Genomic DNA, 23,142 nt, shown 5'->3' with positions numbered 1-23,142 from the left:
ATGTATTGATTCTTGTAATCCTCATAACAACTCTAAAGGGGTATATTATTGTTATCCCATTTAATAGTTGAGAATAGCATGGCTCAGAGAGGCTAAATAACCTGTCCAAAGTTATATAGCTGATAAATGGCAAAACCAGCATTTTTACCCAAGCAGCCTAGTTCCAGAACCCAGGTCTTAATAATATGACACTTTCTCTCTCTTCGAGAGCTCTTACATGTCATCCCATCACACTTTTAGTCTAACTTTTTCTATTCTATCCATCGGGTCTGAAATCACAGCATTTCAAATTTAAGAAATTAAAAATAATCACTCCAAGATACATAGGTGATTCATTATATTCCAAAATATGTTAGCTAGATAAAAATGATATCAAGAAGGCTGGGCACAGTGACTCATGCCTGTAATCCCAGCATGTTGGGAAGCCGAGGTGGGAAGATTGCTTAAGTCCAGGAGCTTGAGACTAACCTGGGCAACAGTGAGACCCTCGTCTCTACAAAAAATACAAAATTAGCCAGGCACGGTCGTGTGGGCCTGTAGTCCCAGCTACTCAGGAGGCTGAGGCAGAAGGATCACTTGAGCCCAGGAGGTCAAGGCTGCAGTGAGTGGTGATCATGCCAATGCACTCCAGCCTGGGTGACACAGCGAGACCCTGTCTCAAAACAAAACAAAACAAAATTAAAAATTTTTTAAAAATCACCTGCAAATCATATCAAGAATTTAAAGTATACCTGAAATGGAAATTGACAATTTAATCTGATAAGTATAAATGGCAGATACTGAGGCTTAGATTAATGGGAAGAATATCAATAGCAATTTTATTCAAAACAAAAAACCCACCAAAGGCTCTGCTTCTCACTCCCAATCCATGTCCATGCTTGTAGGGATACATGTATCTTAGTCTCTGGAGAAATCAGTGCTTGAAATACTCAATGTTTCTAAAAACACTCAGAAATGATAACTATTGTAGTACCTAGTAAAGATTAAATTAAAGACTCTGTATACAACCACTACAGAAAACAGTTTGGATGTTCCCCAAACTAAAAATAGAACTACCATATGATCTAGCAATCCCACTGCTGGGGATATCAGCATATTGAAGGAAATCAGTATATCGAAGGCACATCTGCACTCCCATGTTTGTTGCTGCATTGTTTACAAGAGCAAAAATTTGGAAGCAATCTAAGTGTACATCAACAGACAAATGGATAAAGAAAATGTGTACATATACAAAATGGAGTACTAGTCAGCTATAAAAAAGAATGAGATTGGCCGGGCATAGTGGCTCACACCTGTAATCCCAGCACTTTGGGAGGCCGAGGTGGGCAGATCACCTGAGGTCAGGAGTTCGAGACCAGCATGACGAAGATAGTGAAACCCTGTCTCTACTAAAAATACAAAAATTAGCCAGGCATGGTGGTGGGTGCCTGTAATCCCAGCTACTTGGGAGGCTGAGGCAGGAGAATTGCTTGTACCCAAGAGGCAGAGGTTGCAGTGAGCCAAAATCGTGCCACTGCCCTCCAGCCTGGGTGACAACAGTGGAAAAAAAAAAAGAGAGATTTTGTCATTTGCAACAACATGGATGGAATTGGAAGTCATGTTAAATGAAATAAGTCAGACACAGAAAGACAAACTTCATATGTCTGCACTTATTTGTGGGAGCTAAAAATCAAAACAATTGAACCCATGGAGCTAGAGAGTAGAAGGATGGTTACGAAAGGATGAGAAGGGTAGTGGAGGGGTGGAGAGGAACTGGAGATGGTTAATGGGTACAAAATAAAAATAGATACAAAGAATGAATAAGACCTAGTATTTGATAGCACAACAGGGTCACTATAGTAAACAATAATTTAATTGTACATTTTAAAATAGCTAAAAGAGTATAATTGGATTGTTTGTAACACAAAGGATAAATGCTTAAGGGTATAGATATCCTATTTTCCATGATGTGATTATAATGCACTGTATGTCTGTATCAGGTCATCTCATGTACTCCCAGTAGTATATACACTTACTATGTAGCCACAACAGTTTTTTAAAAAAAGAATCTGTAGTTCGGAAAAAAGTCTCTGATCTTTTAAAAATATATATTGATCAATGAATAAGGAATTACAAAGCACTAAATTATACCTTATACCCTCTTTTTAAAATTATAATATGATTATATATATGAAATCAATGTAAATGTTTATGTATAAGTAGAAAGGATACATATTCTAGAATTTCATATTCTAGAATAGTATAAATAATGATACAGTCTAGTGTCAAACGTCTCTGAAAAGATAGTTGGAAACAAAACTGAAATGAATGTAGTAGCGTAGGGATCAGCTGTGCTTTACTTCATGTTCTTTGTTTGGAAAGAAATTAGTTCTTTCTGGAACCTTGGTCTATATTGAGTCATGCTGGGGCTTTTCTTGGCTCAAGGCTTCACTTTTTATTATTATCTGTTAGCAACCACATCTGGAAAGATTGCCTTTTTTTCACCCCTAACATGGTAGCTTTTTGTAGTTTCCTCATGCATTACAGACCTATTATAGAAGAATCATGGAACTAATATATGGGTGAAAGAAAGAATATGCATTTTCTCATGCTGTTTTGGCTAAATATCTCTATAGTCTTGTTTATCTATATTCAGGACTTTTTTTTTTTTGGAGACAGTGTCTTGTTCTATGGCCCAGGCTGGAGTGCAGTGGCACAATGGCACAATCTTGGCTCATTGTAACCTCCGCCTCCAGGACTCAAGCAATTCTCCTGCTTCAGCCTCCCAGCTAATTTTTATATTTTTAATAGAGATGGAGTTTTGCCATGTTGGCCAGGCTGGTCTGAAACTCCTGACCCCAGGTGACCCACTCGCCTCAGCCTCCCAAATTGCTGGGATTACAGGCGTGTGCCACCATGCCCAGCCCAGGACTTTTTATTTATGGGATTTTAAAGCCCGGAATCTCTAATTGAAAAAAGAAAATACACACACACACACACACACACACACACACACACACCCAGATGTTCATAGAGAAGGGTTTCCTCCCGGATGGCCTCATTCCCAGTATGGTTTCTGCCATTCTGAAAGCACCAGTCACTTGGTTCGAAAACTCTTTACTCAACTTCAGCTCAAGCAACTTTGACATCAATGAGCACAAACGATAAAAGCTTTAACTTTTTATTATTACTTAAATTTTAAGTATTTTTAGCAGCAAAAGAATATAAATGCTGCTTCATTTAAAGAAAATATAGGCCAGGCGCGGTGGCTCACGCTTGTAATCCCAGCACTTTGGGAGGCTGAGGCGGGCGGATCACGAGGTCAAGAGATCGAGACCACGGTGAAACCCCGTCTCTACTAAAAATACAAAAAATTAGCCGGGCGCGGTGGCGGGTGTCTGTAGTCCCAGCTACTCGGAGAGGCTGAGGCAGGAGAATGGCGTGAACCCGGGAGGCGGAGCTTGCAGTGAGCCGAGATCCCGCCACTGCACTCCAGCCTGGGCGACAGAGCGAGACTCCCTCTCAAAAAAAAAAAAAAAAAGAAAATATAATTTGAATGCATATCTACAATATGAAATAATTGATATAAGTTCTAAAATTAAAGAGACCTAGATTCAACAGGTAGCTCTGCCTTAACTGTGTAACTTTCAGCAAGTTACTCACCTTAAGTTGATTTGCTTTTCTGTGCGACTAATAGTGCTACTTTAAAAATCCCATCACTTTTTCTTTTTTGAGACAGTCTCTCTCAGTTGCCCAAGCTGGTGGTAGTGGCATGATCTTAGCTCACTGCAACCTTTGCCTCACCCATTCAAGCAAATCTCATGCCTCAGCCAACCAAATACCTGGAATTACATGTGTGCACCACCACAGCCAGCCAATTTTTAGTAGAGACGGGGTTTCTCCATGTTACCCAGGCTGCTCTCAAACTCCTGACTTCAAGTGATCCACCTGCCTTGTCCTCCTAAAATGCTGGAATTACAAGCATGAGTCACCACACCTGGCCTTCATAGCTATTTTTAATTTGCAAATCCAGACATAAAAGAAATCAAATCTCTGGATAAAGAATCTCACATCGATATGCTAGATGGCTTTCAGGAGACCAAGAAAGTGAGATAAAAACAATAATCCGGCCGGGCATGGTGGCTCATGCCTGCAATCCCAGCACTTTGGGAGGCCAAGGCAGGCTGATCACAAGGTCAGGAATTCAAGACCAGCCTAACCAACATGGTGAAACCCCACCTCTACTAAAAATACAAAAATTAGCTGAGCGTGGTGGTGCACACCTGTAATCCCAGCTACTCAGGAGGCTGAGGCAGGAGAATTGCTGGAACCTGGGAGGCAGAGGTTGCAGTGAGCCGAGATCATGCCACTGCACTTCAGCCTGGGTGACAGAGTGAGACTCAGCCTCAAAAACAAAAAATCAAAAAACAATAATCCAAGTTAGTGACTTAGATAGAGTTTAGACCAGGATGATAACAACAGAAATGTAAGTAAAAGAAAGCTTTGGGGACATTTTAAGGAAAGATATGACAAAACAACTAATTAAGTTCATTTTAAAATGGAAATCAGGTTATGTCAATTCTTAAAACTTTTTAGTATCTTCTTATTGTTTTTAGAATAAAAGTTATTTTTTACTGTTTCAGAACAATCTTCCAGCTGAGAGAACTGGAAAAACTAGACAATTTTTGTTTTTTAACTGTTTGAAGGCATCAGAGAGCTACAAAGAAAGTGAAAATGTGGGGCAAAGATCTGAAATAAACCAAACCCAGAGAGATGATCTAACTCAACCCTTGCTGCCAGTAACAAAAGTAAAATCTCTCTGGGGAAAGATAACACCCTACTGAGCCTCAAATCATAACTAAAATTTTTATTTACAATGTTTGGCAGTCAATCAGATAAAAAGAAGCAATGTAAAAGGGCAAAAGTTGATTAAAATAAGAGAGAGACCCATAGATACCTAGATGTTGATGTTATCTGACAGGTGTTTCGAGCCATGTATTCAAGAAGCTCTACAAAGCTCTAACAAAAGAGTACAAAGAAAACCATCCCTAGACACATAGGCCCACTGGAAAAGCTAAAAACAAAGAAAAATCTTATAAGCAACCAGAGAATAAAAGACATACTACCTTCACAAGAGCAAAAATTAGACCAACAGCTGACCTCCCAACAAAAACAATGGAAACAAGAAGAAAATAGAATGACATGTGTGATATTATGAGATATATATTATAATATCTGTATATATGGGCTTTTATCCATAGTTCCTGGCTTATAACTCCCATATCCCTTGTTACAGTCTTTAGTTATAATGTTGGGGCACTTAAAACCTCAGATAACAGGCCTCAGAAAACAGAATCTCTCTCTTACCTCCTGCCTCCTTTCATCTGCTCCTCCTCTTCTAAAGTCAGAAATCTTCCCTGCCTTTCTGTCTTAGAGCTGGCCATAAAGAAATTCTCTGACTTATGTGATTGTAGATCATAAGACATCCATTTCAGAAGAGGTCCTGCCCCATTCCCTGGAGGAAAGGATGCAGCAGAGAGAGGACAAAAAGAATCTGAACAGATAGACATTGCTGGGTTTCCCCACTCAGCCTATTAGTGTTAGATCATACATTTTGTGCCTAATCACATTTCTTTTTTTTTTTTTTTGAGATGGAGTCTCACCCTTTCGCCCAGGCTGGAGTGCAGTGGCGCGATCTCGGCTCACTGCAAGCTCCGCCTCCTGGGTTCACGCCATTCTCCTGCCTCAGCTTCCCGAGTAGCTGGGACTACAGGCACCCACCACCACGCCCGGCTAATTTTTTGTATTTTTTTAGTAGAGACGGGGTTTCACCGTGTTAGCCAGGATGGTCTCCATCTCCTGACCTCGTGATCTGCCCGCCTTGGCCTCCCAAAGTGCTGGGATTACAGCCGTGAGCCACCACGCCCGGCCGTGTCTAATCACATTTCTACACAGCTGTTGATTATGCCTACCCAATGAAGCCTCCGTAAAAGACACAAGAAGACTGGGTTTCCAGAGCTTCTGGATAGCTGAACACATTGGAGGCTCCTGGAGGCTGGTGGTCAGGGAGGGCATGGACACCCTGAACCTCTTCCCCCATATCTTGCCCTGTGAATTTCTTCACCTACATCCTTTGTAATATCCTTTGTAATAAACCAGTAAATAACTCTCTTGGCTGTGTATAGTTACACCTGGCTTCACTTGTGTGACTTTCGCAATGGGAAGAGAGAGAGAAGGTCCCCTTGGTACCTGAGCTCGGCCTTATGGTGGCCTCTTTCCTTGAAGGGTGCAACAAAAGCAGGACGAAAAAAAAAAAAGCAAGGCTATAAACTGATAAACATATTCAGTTTCCCTGAATTCTGTGAGCCACTCTAGCAAATTAATCAAACCCAAAGAGAGGGTATGGAAACTCCACATTGAAGCTGCTAGGTCAGAAGTTCCACAGGCCCAAACTTGTGACTGATGAGGGTCAGGGGTGGTCTTGGGCACTGAGCCCTCAACCTGTGTTTTTTTTTTCTTTTTGAGACAGAGTTTCACTCTTGTCGCCCAGGTGGGGTGCAGTGGTGCATCTCGGCTCACTGCAACCTCCGCCTCCCACGTTCAAGCAATTCTCCTGCCTTGGCCTCGTAAGTAGCCTGCCACCATGCCTAGCTAATTTTTGTATTTTTAGTAGAGATGAGGTTTCACCATGTTGGCCAGGCTGGTCTTGAACCCCTGACCTCAGGTGATCAGCCCGCCTCAGCCTCCCAAAGTCCTGCGATTACAGGTGTAAGCCACTGCACCTGGCTTCAACCTGTGGTCTTATGTGCAGGAAAATAGTGTGAGAATTGACTTGAATTGGAGGACACGTAGGTGGTTTCTGATGCAGAATTGATGGCTTGCTTGCTTGCTGGTGGGGAGAAATCCCCATACATTTGGTCACAGAAATCTTCTGTCTGTGATTATTGTTGTTGAGTGAGAGGATAGCTCACTTTCTCAAAAATACTTTGAATTTTTTTCCCCACTCTCCTGACATACTTTGAAGTACACTTGACGCTGGAAAAACACAGATTTGAAATGCGTGGGTCCACTTACACGCAGATTTTTTTTAGAAAATATATTAGAAAATTTTTTGGAGATTTGGATTAAATTGAAAAACTCACAGATGAACTGCATCACCTAGAAATAGCAAAACACTTTTAAAAAGGTATGTCATGAATGCATAAAATATATGTAGACATAGTCTATTTTATTATTTACCATCCTAAAATATACACATCTTTTATAAAAAGTTAAAATTTACCAAAACTTACCCTCACACATTTACAGACCATACATGACACCACTTGCTGTTGACAGAAATGTAAACAAAAATAAAGATGCCGTATTCAATCATAACTGCATAAAATTCACTACAGTACATATCTTACTACTGTAACAATTCCGTAGCCACCTGCTGTGGCTATTGCAGTAAGCTCAAGTAAGTGTTGTGAGTATCCACTTAAAATGTTGTGTCATGCTCACACCTGTAATCCCAGCACTCTGGGAGGCTGAGATGGGTAGAGGCCAACAAGGGGAAACCCCACTTCTACCAAAAAAAATGCAAAAATTAGCCAGGCCTGGTGACGCAGTCCTGGAATCCCAGCTACTTGAGAGGCGGAGGCATGAGAATCACCTGAAACTGGGAGGGGGAGGTTGCAGTGAGCTGAGATTGCACCACTACACTCCAGCCTGGGTGACAGTAAGACTCTGCCTCAAAAAAAAAAAAGTTATGTCACACTAATCATTACCATGTGAGCAGTTGTCTCTCCAGTAAATTGCATATTGCAGTAAAAAGTGATCCCTCATGGTTCTCACTTGTTTTTCACCATGTCTAGTGCAATACCATAAACCTTGAATAAGAAACATGGGAATCATATGAAGTGGTGCTGGAAGTGCGCTCAAGAAGCAGAGAAAAGTTATGACATTAAAAGGAAAAGTTGACTATCTGGATATACACCATAGATTGAGGTCTGAAGCTGTATTTCAGGCAGACTATTCATCTTGTAAACAGATGACATAACCTTACAGTATCGATCAATACAGTACAGTACTTATGTCACCTATTTTCTCTTCCTTATGATTTTCTCAATACCATTTTCTTTTCTCTAACGTACTTTATTGTACGAATACAGCATATAATACAAATAACATACAAATTATGTGTTAATTTTCTGTTTGTTATCAGAAAGACTTCTGGCCAATGGTAGGCTATTAGTGCTTAAATTTTTAAGGCAGTGAGCAAGGCACGGTGGCTCATGCCTGTAATCCCAGCACTTTACGGGGCCAAGGTGGGCAGATCACAAGGTCAGGAGTTTGAGATCAGTCTGGCCAACATGGTGAAACCTCGTCTCTATTAAAAATGCAAAAATTAGCTGGGCATGGTGGTGCCTGCCTGTAGTCTCAGCTACTCAGGAAGCTGAGGCAGGAGAATTGCTTGAACCCGGGAAGCGGAGGTTGCAGTGAGCCGAGATCGCACCACTGCACTCCAGCCTGGGCGACAGAGCGAGACTCTGCCTCAAAAAAAAAAAAAAAAAAAAATTAAGGGAGTCAAAAGGTACACACAGATTTTCAACTGTGTAGGGGTCAGTGCTCCTAATGCCCTCCTTGTTCAAGAATCAACTGTACTAAAATAAAATGAATGCCAACCTTGAAATTCTGTACACAGTGAAAATATCACTCAGAAGTAAAACTAAATAAATCTTTTCAGAAACAAAAAAGGAAAGAATCTGTATTTAGAATCTGTACTGAGGAAATACTAAAGTAAGTTCTTCAGACAGAAGAAAAATGATCCCAGATCCCAAAATTAAAGTTTTGCTAGATTTCAATTCTAATGAACCTCTAGAGATTAAAGAAAAAAAATTAGTACAGAAAGGATAAATATGCAAAAAGTAATAATAGTCATGTCTTGGGGATCTTAAATGTGTTGAGCTAAAAATTCAAAAATAAAAGCCCTCAGGGTACAGGGGCTCATGCCTGTAATCCCAGCACTTTGGGAGGCCAATGCGGGCGGATCATGAGGCCAGGGGTTTGAGACCAGCCTGGCCAACATGGTGAAATCCCATCTTTACTAAAAGTACAAAAATTAGCCAGGTGTGGGCTGGGCACAGTGGCTCACGCCTGTAATCCCAGCACTTTGGGAGGCTGAGGCGGGTGGATCACGATGTCAGGAGATCAAGACCATCCTGGCTAACACAATGAAACCCTGTCTCTACTAAAAAAAAATACAACAACAACAAAAAAATTAGCCGGGTGTGGTGGCATGTGGCTGTAGTCCCAGCTACTCAGGAGACTGAGGCAGGAGAATCACTTGAACCCTGGAGGTGGAGGTTGCAGTGAGCCTAGACTGTGCCATTGCACTCCAGCCTGGGCTACAGTGCAAGACTCTGTCTCAAAAAAAAAAAAAAAAAAAGCCCATATATCACAGGGGGAGGGAGGCAAGTGGGGAGGGTGGCAAATACAGTTTTAAAAAGTCTTATGTTTTTATATTGTCCAAAAAGTAGAAGTGGTAAATGTACTAATTTACATTAAGCTTTACTCAGTTAAGGATGTATGCTGTAGGCCAGGTGTGGTGGTGGCTCATGCCTGTAATCCCAGCTCTTTGGGAGGCCGAGGCAGGTGGATCACGAGGTCAGGAGACCAGCCTGGCCAACATAGTGAAACCTCGTCTCTACTAAAAATACAGAATTAGCCAGGCGTGGTGGTGGGCACCTGTAATCCCTGCTACTTGGGAGGCTGAGGTAAGAGAATCGCTTGAACCCGGGAGGCAGAGGTTGCAGCGATCTGAGATCGCGCCACTGCACTCCAGCTCGGGGCGACAGTGCGAGACTCCAAATAAAAAAAAAAAAAAAAAAGGATGTATGCTGCAACTATGGAATAACAAAAAGAATAGTAAAAGAACGTATAACAATGGAGGGGGGGAAGAAGAAGAAAGACTTAATCTAAAAGAAAGGACATAAAAATAAACAAATAGTCAAATGGAAAAATGTGGTAGATTTAAACAAAATATCAGTAATTTGTAATTAAATATATAAAGACCAAGTAAAAGCAAACTATCATTAAAAATACAATTGTCAGACAGATAAATGCTCTATTCTGATTTTGCAACTTCATATCCTGCCATCCTGTCGATTGGTCACCAGTTCTAAGCATACTTAGTCTACTCGGTTCAGTGATTTTCCATCTCAGGGTCCTTGCACATAAAGTTCCCTCTGCCTGAGATGCTCTTTCTTCTACTCTTCTCATAGCTCTTTAGATAAATCAGAAAAATCTCCAACCACTTTATCCAGTGAAAGTCACCCCTATTGTTTTCTCATTCTTAGCCCTCTGTTTCCTTCATAGCACTTTTCACATTTTTTATTTTACTAACTGCAACCTCCACCTCCTGGGTTCATGCCATTCTCCTGCCTCAGCCTCCTGAGTAGCTGGGACCACAGGTGTGTGCCACCACGCCCGGCTAATTTTTTTTTTTTTTTTTTGTATTTTTAGTAGAGACGTGGTTTCACCGTGTTAGCCAGGATGGTCTTGATCTCCTGACTTCGTGATCCACCCACCTCGACCTCCCAAAGTGCTGGGATTACAGGCATGAGCCACCGCGCCCGGTCTATTTTACTAACTTTTGTCTGATATCCCTTTAGAATTAAGCTTCATTTATTTGTTAACTACGCACATATGTGAGTGTTTAGTATGTGCTGTGTAGTTTATAAGAGCTAGGGATATGGCAATGGATAAATGCCCGGTCCTTGTGGAGCTTACTTTCTAGAGCAGGAAAGAGACAAACTACCCTTCTCTGTTTTGGTGATTGCTATATTCTAAACACCTGGCAGCATGAGGCAGTTGTTCATATACCTGAGTGAATGTTTGGTCTACTTGCTAGAAATCATGCCAGATGACTCATAAAGCTTCCTTCATAAATAACCTTGTAACAGAGATAATGTTGCCATTTAAAGGTGAGAAGGCTGCAGCTAAGAGAAATTAGGTAACTTGCATTCAGTTACACAGCTAATACATGTCAATACTCTACCTGTATAATTTAACATAAACACCCAGTTTCTAACATGAGGAGCTGCTGACAGATTGATCAAGCAAGAAGGACCATCTTTATAGAATAGACTGAACGTGTTTTACTTATTTGATTAATCAAATGCATCTTGGGTTTAGCCTATTGGTTATAGGCCATTTGGATCTGCCCATTTTCTTCAAGTATTCCTACTGTGATAGGTCTTTGGTTTTTCCTTACCATATCTGCTAGTCCTCAAAATCATTGGCTATTGTCATTGAAATCTGTGACATTCAAAGTTCTCAAAAGGGTTACAGAAAAAACAATACTGTAGGCACTAGTTATTAATAGTACTTCATCTGTAAAGCTTTAACTGGTCTCTTGTGAGATGGGCAGGACTATTTGTAAATTTCTAAGATATCACCAATATATTAAGCATACAATATATATAAAATTAGTAAATGGAAAAGTGTCTATTCCATATTGCCTTTCCCTGGGGTTGCTCAGATTTCCCCTAAGCCATCTGATCTGCGACATCCCTGGATCAGACAGCATTCTGTTTGGTTATTATGACATAAATGTCAAGCCAATGAAAAACGCTCCACTATATAGAAGAAAAGGGTCTAAGGCAGGTAAAGTTTCACTAGGCCAGTTCTATTTATGATCCCTTTATTCCTGCCACTAAAAGTATTATCCCTCTGGCATCCCCAGCCCATAATTTTTAAGTTCCAAAGCAATGGTTTCTAAATCTGGCTGATCTAGGTGTGTTTAAAAAACATCCTACAAAGAGTTGGAATATAAATTACTGGACCCATTTCCTAAAGATTCCATTCAAAATGTCTGAAGTGAAGTGTAGGAATCTCGAGAGCTCCTTAAGTCATTCTGAAGTATAGCCAGTTTAGAAAAATGTCATTCTAGGGAACTCCATTTTGTCACTCACCCATTTCTGGGTATCTTCAGGTAGATGATAGATTAAGGGAAACAAGCACTTTTCATTTGAATACTTAAGAAATACTTCAGCCCACTGGATGCCCACAATTTCTAATCACCTGCTGTTTAGTTATTCAGTTCCTGCACTAAAAAGTAACAAAGAAAAAACCCCATAAAACAAATATTCAGATTCTCATTGACATTACAAAGAGCTGCAACAGGAAGGTAAGAGTTCTTTTTCAATCAGAGGCCTGTTATATATCAGATGTCTTCCATGTAAGTTACTTAAATTTTCACAAAACAATTCTACTGCTTGAACTGAAATGAAAAGAAAAATATTGCCTAGAAAAAATTCCTCATGATTGTGGAAAATATTCATGTATATCAATTTATAAAAGAGAGCTTCCTAAAGTATTGTGTGTAAAATTTTTTATCCCAAATTGAGTATTTTTAAATATACTTGAAGAACTGCATATATTAAATAAACCAGACTCAACATTTCTAAAAGAGATTTTGTGAAACAAATTTATCTAAAACATAGTCCCACATAAAATAACAATTCCAAGTGACCTTAAAATACAAGAATTTACCTCCAGTGAGATATACCTAAAGGACAAAGGTAACTACAACATTCTTAAACCACTACCAATCATCAAATTGTTGACAGTAGTATTGCATTGAGATTAAAGTGGAATAAAGCAAATAAACAACTGTGTGTTGCTCATAACTAATATTTTTGGCATGAGTGAAAGATGATAATATCACTGAAACTAAATAAATGCCTCATCATTCTGAATGTAAATCTTTGAATTGGAATGATCACTGTGAATTAATAATGTATCTAATCTTAAAAAAATAGAGTTCTAGCACTATCCACTGAAAAGGCCTAGAAACAATGACAAATCCAGTAGTAGACTGTGGACTCTAAATACCATTTCCTAATACAAGGAACCTGGCATCCTAGAAAAACAGATCTGGCACAGGAAATGTACAGGTTAAGGGACTTCGTGTTAAATAAGAAATCAAAAAAGCCATCAAAAACTACTAGGGTTGTGTGAAAAAGACTCAGTTCTCTCTAAAGATGAGACAATTTATGCATAAATGGGAATAATAAGCTGCAAGAGATAGAAATATATCAAATATATCTTTTTTTTTGAAACGGAGTTTTGCTCTTGTTGCCCAGGCTAGAGTGCAATGGTGCAATTTTGGCTCACTGCAACCTCCACCTCCTGGGTTCAAGCAATTCTCCTGCCTCAGCCTCCCGAGTAGTTGGGACTCCAGGCATGCACCAGCACGCCCAGCTAATTTTCTGTATTCTCACGCCTGTAATCCCAGCACTTTGAGAGGCCAAGGTGGGCGGATCACGAGGTTAGGAGTTCGAGACCAGCCTGGCCAACGTGGTGAAATCTCGTATCTACTAAAAACACAAAAATTAGCCCTGCATGGTGGCACGTGTCTGTAATCCTAGATACTGGGGAGGCTGAGGCAGGAGAATTGCTTGAACCCGGGAGACTGAGGTTGCAGTTAACCGAGATCACGCCATTGCACTCCAGCCTCGGCTAAAAGAGCAAGACTCTGTCTCAAATAATAATAATAATAATAATAATAACAGAAATCTAAACACTGAATGGATATTTGGTTATTTTGAAGAAGTATTTTTTTTTACATGTGATAGTGAAATTTTTTAAGTATCTTTTAGACACATATACCAAAATATTTATAAATAAAATGTAATTTCCAGAACTCACTTCAAAATAATCTAGAAGTGGAGGGAAAAGGAAGGTGGCATGGAAGGAAGTGAATGGAAGTATAGAGTAAACCAGATTGGCCCTGAGTTGATAACTAATGAAACTAGATAACAGATACTTGGGTGTTTGTTATATTATTCTACTTCTGTGTAAGATTGAAATCTGTCATAACAAAAAGTTAAGATTTTATCTAAAGGTAGACCTTCACTGAAATGAATCAACTTCAACATCTGTCTTCAACCACTAATACAGGTAATCTCCACTTCAGTGCAACATAAACAGGAGACATAAAACAAGACCAAACACTGAAAGTAACTGGAAAATAACACAGCACACATAATCACCCACAAACACAACCACTGTCATCAACCAGATGTGCCCACAGATACTGCAATTTCCATTAAATGTCGGCATACAGATTCTTATCATTAGATAAAATTTGTGAATTATAGATAACAATCTTGAGGCATTTTGAAGAACCATAATGTATAGTTTCAAATTTTAATGTCTGAAAAGTGAGGTATTGTATTTTGATATATGCCTACACCAGAAAATAACCGAGATTTTAAATTAAATTTTGTCTTACAGGAAAAAGGTAAGATAATATTGTGTTACAATAAATTGGTACTTTAGAAACCTAAGGAAATAATCCATATTTCAAAGGAGTTCAGCATATTTAGACTTTCACCAAGTTCCACCAAGTTGCCATTTTGTGACATGTATAAGCTCACTATGTTATATTCCCCTGCCAAAACAAGTCTTTTCTTTAAATACATTGATCATAAAGTAGTCTGGCTATTAATAACTATCAATTGAATGCTTACTAAAGTGTCAGTTGCTCTGCTAAATATCATTGCTTGATTTAATCCTTTTAATCAGTTATACCCCAATCCACACTTCACTAATTAAGAAACTAAGGCTGCAAGTAAATTGCCCCAGATGAAATAATAAACATATTGATTCCTACTGGTTAACAATAGTAGGTCAGTTTTTATCAAATGCTTGGCAATATGTGAAAGTTTGTACATGTTATTTCAACACTCTCAAAATTCTATGAGACAGTCTTCATTTAACCAGGTGGACATTCTCATCATAAGTTTCAAGGAATTCGCTAAAAGGTCATGTGTAATAATGGGAGAGCCAGGATTTGAACACTGATCTGACTCCAAAGCTCGTGTTTTTAGCCAGTACATTTAACAACCTCCTAAACTAGCTTCCTGTACAGGTATTCCCATATTTTTAATATGCATGCACAGAATTAGATACATACTCTGGCTGTGGTTTGTTGAGACTATTACTTCTGATCTTCATAGATTTTAATATTAACATTATGATTTTACATTGGCACCTTATATTGGTTCATATTAAGGCTTAGACACTTTAGTATTCCATAACACCAGGATCCATTTCCAGAATGTTCTGCCAAATTTAAACCTTAAAGGCAAAATTCCAGCTTCAAATGATGGTATACTCAAGATTCTCAATTGCATCAGCTGAATGCTGAGTTTCACATCATCTAAAGTTTGATAAAACTTTTTTTGCATCTTTATTATCGCTGATGAAATCATTGTTTATATTGAACAGAGGAAATTGTTGTATTAAATAGAATCTTGAAATACCAACGATTTCCTTCAAGGTCACCATGAATTATTAATGGAACAATCCTTGCATCAAATGCCTTGTACCGGCTGGGCGTGGTGGCTAATTTCTGTAATCCCAGCACTTTGGGAGGCTGAGGCAGGTGGATCACCTGAGGTCAGGAGTTCAAGAACAGCCTGGCCAACATGGCGAAACCCCATCTCTACTAAAAATAAAAATTAGCGGGCATGGTGGTGTGTCTGTAATCTCAGCTACTTGGGAAGCTAAGACAGGAGAATCACTGGAACACAGGAGGCAGAGGTTTCAGTAAGCTGAGATTGTGCCACTGCACTACAGCCTGGGCAAGAGAGCAAAACTCCGTCTCAAAAAAAAAAAAATGCCTTGTACAAAGTCTATGCCTTTCCCTCTGTTGATAAACCATCATTCATTTACAGATCAGTAATTATTCTTACATATACATATATTTATAACTTCATTTTTTGTCTCCCTATATTTAGTTCATTTTTCCATGGTTAAGTCTTAGTAAACTTCTGATGGTTTAAGAATACCATTTATAAACCATTTTAAGAACTCTGCACATTTTAAAAATTATCTTTTTTTTTTTTTTTTGAGATGGAGTCTTGCTCTGTCGCCCAGGCTGGAGTGCGGTGGCGTGATCTTGGCTCACTGCAAGCTCCGCCTCCCAGGTTCACGCCATTCTCCTGCCCAGCCTCCCGAGTAGCTGGGACTACAGGCGCCCACCACCACGCCCGGCTAATTTCTTGTATTTTTAGTAGAGACAGGGTTTCACTGTGTTAGCCAGGATGGTCTCGATCTCCTGACCTCATGATCTGCCCGCCTCGGCCTCCCAAAGTGCTGGGATTACAGGCGCGAGCCACCGCGCCCGGCCTAAAACTTATCTTTAACTATCAAAAGGTTTTATTTTTCTTAAACTTTGTTCTTTATTAACTTGGATTCAGTTGAGCAGTCCTTAATATTTTGTATTAAACCAAGTAACTTCAAATACAAGAAAATATTTTAGAACTATGCACTAGAAAAGGTGCGCCGTAATAAAAAACTAGGTATGAAAGCATAGTCTAAACTCTTCAGAATTTAAAGACTCATTATACTATGGTGTTAATAACTAGAATAGGTGGTAGGGAACTTGAACTTAGCAAGCTAGAAAATCTTATGATGGGTTTTATAGCTGAAATTGTCTTTTATAAATCAAAGTTTGTACAGTGTTCATGCCATTTTCTCTTTTGTTGTCCATTAAATATGAAAAACTTAGATAACATTAATTTGTTTACGTTCTTAGGCTACAAAGGGTCAACACACAAGCTTTCAAAATAGTTAAAAACAGCACTATTTTATATAGTAGGTAGACAGAAAGTACAGACAAACTGATAAACCTAATGGATACACAGATTTTTTTTTTCAGCAAGCTTTATTAATCCATCATGGATCTACTCATGTTTGCAGCAGATACCATGATTTCAGTATCAGTGAAGGGAGGAAAAAAAAACAAAACGGCCTTCAATGCCTGTCACATCTAAGCAGATCTAAACTACTATGGGACTAAAGAGCCTAACTGGTCAGTTGTTTTTACACATCTGATTAAAAGCTTCAGCAAAAGTGGAAATACATTAAAATTCAAAGTCAAATACTGTTCTCCTAGTGCCTCAAGTGATTTATTGGTAGTTATTATCCACATTTCTATAAACATTCTAAGTGACCATCACTAGTGCAGGAATATTTAACATATGAAGGCTCCACATCAAGCTACTTCATTTTGTGTGACACAAGAATCAAGGTTCCAAAAACTGTTATGCCACTGAAAAAAAAAAAAAAAAAAAACCCCAAAGCCAAAACAAATCCTGCTAGCAAAGTGCATTTCTTTTGGTGATTTTTCAGAACAGCTGTTGCTTTAGACATAAAAAATAAGCTGATTTAGTAATATATGGTCACTGCAAGTAAGTCTCTGTCTGTAGATAAGAATTAGATAAAGGTCTTTCCTCCTTATAGAGTTTTTTATTCCAATGTAAACAGCACCAGTGAATTTTCATAAAACAGGTTTGTTATTTTCTCCTCATTTTCTATAATTATAATTCTTATCTGCCATACTGTTACCATTTCTTCCTCTCTATAATCAGGACTGGACAGCCCATGTAACACTGTTCAATTTGTAAACGAAAAATTAAAGCTCAGAACACATACAGGGTATCTTTTACATTTTCATTCTACAGCGCATCAGGTATATTTATAAAGCTTTTGCTCTTCCCAACACACTACAAAAATATATAAAAACCACATTTGTTTTTAGCCAGCAAATATTAATAAAACAAGTATCTTGTAACTGGAATATTTTAGAGACCACATATTTTAATTACATCCTCTTGACTAAATCATCAATTGCCTTCTTCATAAATCCATATATGTATCCAGTGCATATTTATTAGTTTACATGCCCATATTTACTATGAATGAGTCAATTATTTTAGTTTCTTCAAGTGAAAGTGCTTCTGACAACAAACTATTTCTATAATAGCCCTAAATCCCCAAAAAAGTTGTTTTAAACCTGTGTAGAACGATGCATAGCTATTTCTAAAAAGACTACACACCAAAACATGCTTTGTCAGGAAAACTAATCCATGCACTTGAATATACCCCAAATATCTTATTTTTAATAAAGGTAGACCAACTTAAACATTGTCTAGAATTAAGCTATACCATTAAATTACTTGATTCCATAAAGTGTCAAAAATCATTTGGCCAAAACTTGAAAAAGAAAATACTTACTCCTTGTCCCTTACTTCAAAAAAGGACTGGTTGGACCAATGTGATCAATATAACTGCATATATGTTAATCTACCTTAACATTTCCATCGATTAGCACTTGATCGTTACAAAGCCTTGTATGCAATTTTCTTGCAAAGGCTTCCCCCGGAAAGATATAAGCACAAAACACTAGGCAGACACTCTTTAAAGTTTTATTTCACTAACTTCAGGCCAAATTCCCACAACTGTGTTCTGGTCAATTTACTATCCTTGCTTGGCTTCCCCAAATGGTAGTACCAAAAGATTTGTGGGGTAGGGAGAAGAGACCACTTTAAGAAGCACTGCATTTACTCATCTTCCACAAGGCAACAGAGTTGGGCATCTTGATTGTTCAACAAAACAAAGCTTTAATAGCATCCAGGAGGGCAGACAGGCAAACCACGCTGTAGACACTTCTATTTGTCAAAATCAGACCAGAGAAAACCTACTCCACACAGATATAATAGGTATTGATATTCATCTTTTCTTTTTCTGTTGCCGCAACATTTTTCTTCTTTTAATGATCATATCATGTAGTTTCTCAAGTCCTTCCTTTAGGCCATCTCCTATGATTGCACAGGTAGGCTGCAAATGCCAAGGAGTTGATGAGCTCAGTTCACCCATTGCTAACAATTTCTCAATTTCTGAAAGAGACAATGAGTTCCTCAAGTCTTGTTTGTTAGCAACTATAAGTACAGGGACTCCTTGATTTTCTGATATCCTAGTTATTTTGTGAAGTTCAGTTTTGGCTTCTTCCATCCTTTCAACATCAACAGAGTCCACAACAAATACAATGCCATCTGTGCATCTGGTATATGACTTCCACAGTGGCCTCAATTTCTCCTGACCACCTACATCCCAGAAGTGGAAAGTGACTGTTTTAGAATTTCCCAAGGTTACCTTAATTTTCTCAGTGTTAAATCCTTTGGTAGGTACGGTATTTACAAATTCATTGAACTGCAGCCTGTATAAGACAGTTGTCTTTCCAGCACAGTCCAAACCCAGAATAACAATGTGGAAGGACTGAAATGAAGGCAGGTTGGACAGGATAGAAGTCTGGTCTGATAGCCCATTCCCCATTTCCAGGTGCAAATAAATGTCCCAAATTGAAATGCTTTTCTCTTCTTGATTTAGAACTTCTCTTGGTAGCTGATCCAGCTATAAGTCTGCTGGGAGAGGGAAGAAGGAATAAGTTATTCTCCTGAAATAATACATTAAAACAGGTTTTCTCTACTTTGCTAAAATAAACAACACGAAGAACTTACTACAACTTGCTTCGCTAAACAAACCAGACGAGATATGAAACGTACATGAAAACACACACAGCCCAAGACAAACGATGGAATAACAGTGATTGAAATTATTTGGTTTACTTAAATTGCAGTAATATGTACGTTTTTCTCCTGGGTCCCCAAACTTCAAAGACCTCATTCTGGAAAGAATCCAGTCACCAGTATCTATCTGTTCTAAGTGGTCATAACCACAAAGTGCCTATTTGGCAGAAAACTCATAGCAGATAGTCCTATCTTGGGAATCTAATTCCACATGCTTAACAGCATACCCAAGATCACTATTACCTCCTACCCCTTCCAAAATAACAACGTTCTCACCTCCTGATCTGGAGTCTGGGTCCAAATGAGAAAGCATTGGCAGGCGTTTCTACGCAGGGATAAGCACCCTTCCAGCTTAGCTCTCCAAGCAGCTCTGGCAGTTGTCGCACTAGAAACCTTGGACTCAGACTCCGACCACGCCCACTCCTCCCGGTCCACTCATGATCCCAAATCCCATTGGTCACCCGCATCAGGGTAGCCATGCAACTCCCGCCCCCGCTCCCTAATTGGTGAGGGTAACTGCCGCTCCTAGCGCGGCGGCGCTGAGCTCTCTCTCGGTACACCGGCACCACCTGTTGCCCTTAAGTTAGAAAAGGCGGCGTTCCCGGAGGAAGCCGAACAGCCGCTGCAGGTGAAGGGGAGCCTCGGGCGGTCAGGTAGCCGCCAGGCTGCCGGCTCTGTTCGGCCCGGCGCACCTGCAGCGCAGACAGGGCGCCAAGCCGAGGCTCTCACATCCGGGGCCCGCAGTCACCGCCAACGCGTTAACCCTTTGTCCGCGGGCCCGAGGGTGCCGGCTGTGGCCGCGCGGGCCCCTGAGGCGCTAGAGATCCCACCTGGCGCGCCCGCCGGGGTAAGCCCACTCTACCCGAAGCGGGATCCCTTCACCTTGCCCCTCCGCACACGACCAGTTCTTCTCCCTCGGCAGGGCGTGGCCGTCCCGGCCGCCCACCCCGCCGCGGCTCACCTGACTAACCGTCCTTCCCTCTTCTTCACTCAGCGTCTCTCCCAGCCACTGGGGAGGCGCGCTGATACCTGTTCCCTGGCACCAGGGAGGCGTGGGCGATGGCGGAGGACTGGGCGCCTGGCGGGCGCCGCGCGCCAGGCTGCCCTAACGGTGCTCGCCCGGCAGCTCCACGCGACAGTCTCCGCCCCCTGCCCGCGCGCCGCCCGGGCGGCGGCCTGTGGGGGGCGCGCAGGAGCCGCGTCTCCTAGCAACGCCAAAACAAGGTCGAGTTCGAATCGGCCTAGCGCTGGCTGCCCGCGAGGTCGGATGGGACTTCCGGCCTCACCCCTGAGCGTTTGCTCCGGGTAGCTCTGTCTGCGGCGGCCCGCCAGCCTGGTACAGGCCCCACCCGGCACCGCCTTTCTTCAGTGCGTCTAGGGCGTCCGCGGGGCAGCAGCCACGTGATGCGCGGTTAGGGATTCCATAGTTCACGGGTTACGGCACACACGGGTTACGTATATATCGAGGTGACATGGAAGTCCCCCAGTAGTTGACCTTAAGCGGCCTGGGTTGACTGGACTGGTAACTGCGCCTTCATTCGCTTTTTGTAGAGCAAATGAACGCGCTCTCTCACGTGTTTCTAGCAGCATCCCGGGGAGCTGGCGACAGATAGAAATATTCCAGTTTGACACATAAGGAAATACACTCTGAAAGATGAAAGGGTTGTTTCTTTTTTTCTTTTTCTTTCAAATTGCTCACACAATTTTAATTGCAATAGATATAATTTCCAATATACCATTCAACTACACCATTTGTATGTGCTGGAGTGAGACAAGTATTTTGCTTGAGTGTCCAGTTCTCTTTAAAACTAGCGTTTGCAGTTAACGACGTGGAAAATACAACACAAAAAGCCATCTAGCCTTTTTTTTTTTTTTAATCACTATCCCTTCAAAATTCCCTTTGTGGCCATATACATGCTAGGTGGCTCTACCTGCAGAAAGCTGCGTTTTCCAAGCAGTGGGAGAGTTTAATTATTAACTTTCCTGTACTCCAGCCTCTGCTGGCTCCCTTGCATTTTTGTTTCCATCCTCTTTGTCTTCTGTGCCTTTCGTTCTAGGTTAATCTGAGCAAGCTCTTCACTTTTGTCTGCGAATGTATTTTAGCGGTGAATTACTCCTTCTGGCTAAGAGCTTCACATCTTCAGTGTTAATGGTGGTTCTTTTCGCATGTCTTGCGCACATTTCTAGATCTTGCACTGTCGAAAAGTCAGCTCCGAAATTGCTGCAATGATAAGTTTGCTGAACTGCATCTCTGCCCAATGCCACTTCTTCGCAAAGACAACCCACAGTGTAGTCCACTGCTGCTTCCTTTGGCCTCTGTTGGTAAGAAAATGGCTAAGAAAATCGCTGCTGCACCTCCACCACCTCCTCCATCAGAACGGGGAGGCAAACGCGCAGAACAGAAAGGGGATGTGGGGCAGCGGCCAGATTGGATTTTCCCTCCGCAGCCCTAAAGGGATGTTTCTAATGACCCAAGGAAAATTAGTGGTGGTCCTGGAACTGTTAATCTAAGTCTACTAGTCATCAAATGCAAAATGCTTTTCATTGGATGATTCTGACTAAATGTAATTTTGTCTTTGATCAATAAGTTCACAAATATTTATTGAACACCTAATAGGCAGTAGACACAATTCTGTGTGCTTGGGGATAAAATGGTGAGCAAAATACACCGTCCTGGCCCTTGTGGAATATTGGAGCCTCTATGGATGAATAAATTTATAAAATGTTTTCAGCGGTAATTTCAGGGTGCTTATGACAACCTGCAAAAGAAGTAATGACTTGAAGTTGTAGCAAAGCTTTAATCGACAAACATCTTTTTGGTGAAGGCTGTTAAGATTGTAACTTGGAAGAATCTATATGGTACACTTTTTTAAAAGGGTACTTTTTTTCTTTTTAAATATGGATTGGAGTTTCCTGAAGAAATATCCTAGTTTTTCTTAAGACCACTATTGCCAGTGATATTTATTTCTTTTATGACTAGCACAGGAACATGCATACTTGTCATACTGGATTCTTTAAAAAGTCGAGACCAGCCTGGCCAACGTGGGGAAACCCCATCTCTACTAAAAATACAAAAAATTAGCCAGGCGTGGTGGCGGGCCCCTGTAATCGCAGCTACTCAGGAGGCTGAAGCAGGAGAATCGCTCGAGCCCGGGAGGCGGAGGTTGCAGTGAGCCGAGATCGTGGCATTGCACTCCAGCCTGGGCAACAAGAGCGAAACTCTGTCTCAAAAAACAAAAACAAAACAAAGAAAAACAAACAAATAAAATGACGTAAAAACCTAAGTTCTAAGCACAATGCATAATTTCAAGACAGCCACACTAATTTTGGGAATAAGAGCTAGAAATATCAAATGGCATATTCTATAAACATGAATCTATTATAAACTAAGGATTGCCTGATTAGTTATAATTGTGAAATCTCATTAGCCATTCACATAATCAGCAAATAATTGATAAAGGGCCTAGTGCAATAACCTATTTCCTTTTACTGGAAATTCAATATTAATTGAATTTTTTAATTCAGGGATTCTTTATTAAACTGGAATAACTTACAAATTCTCCTTAAGAATTTAGAGCAAGAAAATTCTATGGCCACCCTCTGTTTACAGTAGTTTTGAAATCACTAGGTCCTTCCAGTATTGCTTGCACAGTCTTCCCTGGAGCAAAAAGGGAAAAAAGGAAAACAAAAACACTGAGGGCTTCCAATCTTGCAGAATCATCCTCACTGAATTGCACTT

General features: G+C 40.4%; 1 protein-coding gene, 1 non-coding gene and 1 pseudogene across 5 annotated transcripts; 1 reads left to right on the top strand and 2 right to left on the bottom strand.

The window, feature by feature from the left end:
- The first annotated feature begins 6,144 nt into the window (after positions 1–6,144).
- Positions 6,145–6,276, top strand: LOC115837413. Its single transcript, XR_004032457.1, has one exon. It is a non-coding gene; the product is annotated as a small nucleolar RNA SNORA64/SNORA10 family (small nucleolar RNA).
- An 11,950-nt stretch (positions 6,277–18,226) lies between these two features.
- ARL4A (ADP ribosylation factor like GTPase 4A) lies at positions 18,227–20,581 on the bottom strand. 4 transcript variants are annotated; one of them, XM_030822154.1, is made up of 3 exons: positions 20,365–20,532; positions 19,680–19,788; positions 18,227–19,238 (listed from the first exon to the last, which is right to left on the bottom strand). In XM_030822154.1, the coding sequence occupies exon 3, from the start codon at positions 19,147–19,149 to the stop codon at positions 18,547–18,549; it is 603 nt and encodes a 200-aa protein (XP_030678014.1). In that variant the 5' UTR covers positions 19,150–19,238; positions 19,680–19,788; positions 20,365–20,532; the 3' UTR covers positions 18,227–18,546. The 4 variants fall into 4 exon arrangements, with proteins under 4 accessions (XP_030678014.1, XP_030678015.1, XP_012365969.1 ...); XM_030822155.1 differs by having other exon boundaries at positions 18,227–19,235; XM_012510515.2 differs by lacking the exon at positions 19,680–19,788 and having other exon boundaries at positions 20,365–20,581.
- A 796-nt stretch (positions 20,582–21,377) lies between these two features.
- Positions 21,378–21,776, bottom strand: LOC100585402 (annotated as a pseudogene).
- Positions 21,777–23,142: the final 1,366 nt, after the last annotated feature.

This window comes from Nomascus leucogenys, chromosome 11, assembly GCF_006542625.1.
Source record: "Nomascus leucogenys isolate Asia chromosome 11, Asia_NLE_v1, whole genome shotgun sequence".
Lineage (NCBI taxonomy): Eukaryota > Metazoa > Chordata > Mammalia > Primates > Hylobatidae > Nomascus > Nomascus leucogenys.
This window is presented reverse-complemented; position numbering and strand designations above follow the sequence as displayed.

What these genes read in the sequence shown, in the direction of transcription:
- ARL4A (XM_012510515.2), bottom strand. Translation starts at nt 19,149, where the DNA reads ATGGGGAATGGGCTATCAGACCAGACTTCTATCCTGTCCAACCTGCCT.